General features: G+C 42.1%; 1 protein-coding gene across 1 annotated transcript; it reads right to left on the reverse strand.

Annotated features, from left to right (window-relative positions):
• Positions 1 to 355: 355 nt before the first annotated feature.
• Positions 356 to 1,363, reverse strand: GPR33 (G protein-coupled receptor 33). Its single transcript, XM_019754529.2, has one exon. The coding sequence runs from the start codon at positions 1,361 to 1,363 to the stop codon at positions 356 to 358; it is 1,008 nt and encodes a 335-aa protein (XP_019610088.2).
• Positions 1,364 to 2,665: the final 1,302 nt, after the last annotated feature.

The following is a 2,665-nucleotide window of genomic DNA, read 5'->3' on the forward strand; positions in this document are numbered from 1 at the left end:
AAAAGAAAATGCTACTGAGAAAATCATAAGAGGAAATACATTAACAGTGCTGTATGTATTTATTGAAAAAAGATCTGCCTATCAGTGGACCTGCACAGTCTAAACCGTGTTGTTTGAGGGTCAACTGTATATATTTTACCACAATAAAAAAAGGGGAAAAATTACATTTGTAACATCACCTGTTGCTTACTTTCTTTCAGCCTTTTTAATAATATTCATAGATCTAACTATAGTATACAGCCTCAATATCTCTCTAATACAGGGACTATATTATACAAAATCAGAGGATATATACCTGGTGATGTAACTAAGAGTTCATGTTTGCTCTGGGACCCTAAATTTAAATGTAGAAATCTTAATTTCGGTTTTGTGTCCTTTCTGCAGAATAATCTTCACTGAATGTTGACTCAAACAGAGCAAGAATGGACTTCTTGAAAACCTTTTTGAAGTTCTCCCCAATAAATAGATAGAGTGTGGGAGAAAAGACAGTATTGAAAGAAGTAGTTATCACGGCAAGTATCAGCGTCAACTGTGAAAGCAGTGATTGGTTCTTAGTGAGAATTAAACCCTGGTATACATAGTAGGGCATCCAACACACAAAAAAAGAGATAATGGCAGTCATCATGACTTTGAAGGGCTTGTGGGATTTAACTAAGCTCCTCTCTTTCATCTTGTTGGCTACTCTTCGATAACAAAAGGTGATGATGGAGAAAGGCAGAAGGAAGCCCAGCAAAAAGCGGCTGATGAAACAGGCTACGTGAATCCATTTCTTTAATGTTTGCATATTTTTGCTTTCCCCGTTAGTAGACACAGCGTAGTTATTTTGGCAGGTCACTGTTCCATTATGGTCATCATGTGTCTCCCTGAAAACCAGATAGGGTATGCCGAGGGCAATGGCAGAGACCCAGACTCCCAGGATGACGCTGGAAGCCCAGCGTGGGGTTCGGTGCAGCTGTGACCACACTGGGTGAAGAGTGACAAGGTAACGATCAACACTGATGGCCGAGAGGAAGAAAACAGAGGCAAACATTCCTGCATACAAAATGCTAGTGAAGACCTTGCACATGATAGTTCCAAAACTCCAGTGATTGTTCTGAAGGGAGGAGATGGCTAAAAATGGGAGAATCAATGTTGAAATAAAATATGAGAGAATGAGATGAAAAAATAATAGAGTATTGACAGTCTTTTTCATCTTGAATTTTAGCACCCATAGGTAGAAACCATTGGTAATAGTACCAATTATAAATGATGTGAACAAAAAAAGGACAATGATCATTTTTGTGGCAGAAGCTGGAATGTGAGGAGTGTTTCTTACTAAGGTAGAGCCATTGAGCAGGTAACCAGTTGAGTTAATCAGATCCATAATTACTCGTGGAGTGAGAAACTAAAAATAACAACAAAAAAGAAGCAAAAGAAAGGTTAAACATAGAAATTAAAATAGTAATGTTTGCATAGTAACAGTCAACCTGACAATATGGCAAGCATAATATTTCTACAAGAACAGAAATCAGGTATTTCCCCTAAGGTCTGTATTTTCATTTTGTACGAGGAATTAATAACGGATTTATCGGAGCATCAAAAAAGGAAATACTACAAACGAAACGAATGTGAAATGGATGTTTTGACTTTGTTAAGTAATCAATTTAGGTGGTTAAAAATCTTCTATTTAGACGTTAACCAGAAGTCGAACCCTTCTTGATGGGCACAACTTCTTTAATGAGGCAATGTAGAATCAGTTTTACTTGACTAAGACTTGGTCAGGGCAAACATTGCTAATGAAATTGAATAATCAAAGTAACAACAACTGCTGTAAATTAGTAATCATGGGGAGCTATAATCAGATTTCTCCCATAAGTTAATTATATATAGCAAATGCTATTACCTAGTATTTCTAACACTCAGCACCTAACAGCAAGAACTGATATTCGTATGTGTCGTGTGGGCTGGCCTGCGGGGTCTCAGCTCCTGCTCCCCACATAAGAACGCAGGATATGGTGAGGCCAAAAAGGAACACCCACGGAGCCATAGATAGTGGAGTCATACCACTATATTCTCGCTGGTAGCATCTGCCTCTCGCAATCCAAGCTAGCTCAGCCACCATCTTCTTGCTAGCCCCCATTTGCTGCTAGTGTAGCCACAGCAGTTATATTAGTGGCCAATGGCTCACTGGTTACAGCTAACGGCCAACTAGCCACAGCTGATGGCCATCCAATCATAGTTGATGGCCATTTACTACCCGAGCCAGCATCTTTCCAGGTGAGGGCGAGAGCCTGGAAACTGCACTCCTGGTTCTGTCCCCACACTCCACCCCTACAGGGTCTCGCCTCACAATCTATGTGACAAGCGTCTTCTGCAAGGGGCCCTGTGCGAGGAGCTTGGAGGTGAATGCAATATCCAGGACACAGCCAGGCTCTCTGGGCACAGCCAGGGTTTCTTGGGGCACCACCAGTTCTTCTGGGCACAGCCAGACTTCCTGGACTTCTTACAGTACCACCAGTCTTCCAGGACACAGCCAGGGTTTCTTGGGGCACCACCAGTAGTTCTGGGCACAGCCAGACTTCCTGGGCTTCTTAGGGTACCACTGGTCTCCCCAGGCACAGCCAAGGTTTCTCAGGGCATTGCCACTCTCTCTGGGCACAGCCACACTTCCTGGACTCAGCCAGGG

This window comes from Rhinolophus sinicus, linkage group LG03 (genome assembly GCF_036562045.2).
Source record: "Rhinolophus sinicus isolate RSC01 linkage group LG03, ASM3656204v1, whole genome shotgun sequence".
Classification (NCBI taxonomy): domain Eukaryota; kingdom Metazoa; phylum Chordata; class Mammalia; order Chiroptera; family Rhinolophidae; genus Rhinolophus; species Rhinolophus sinicus.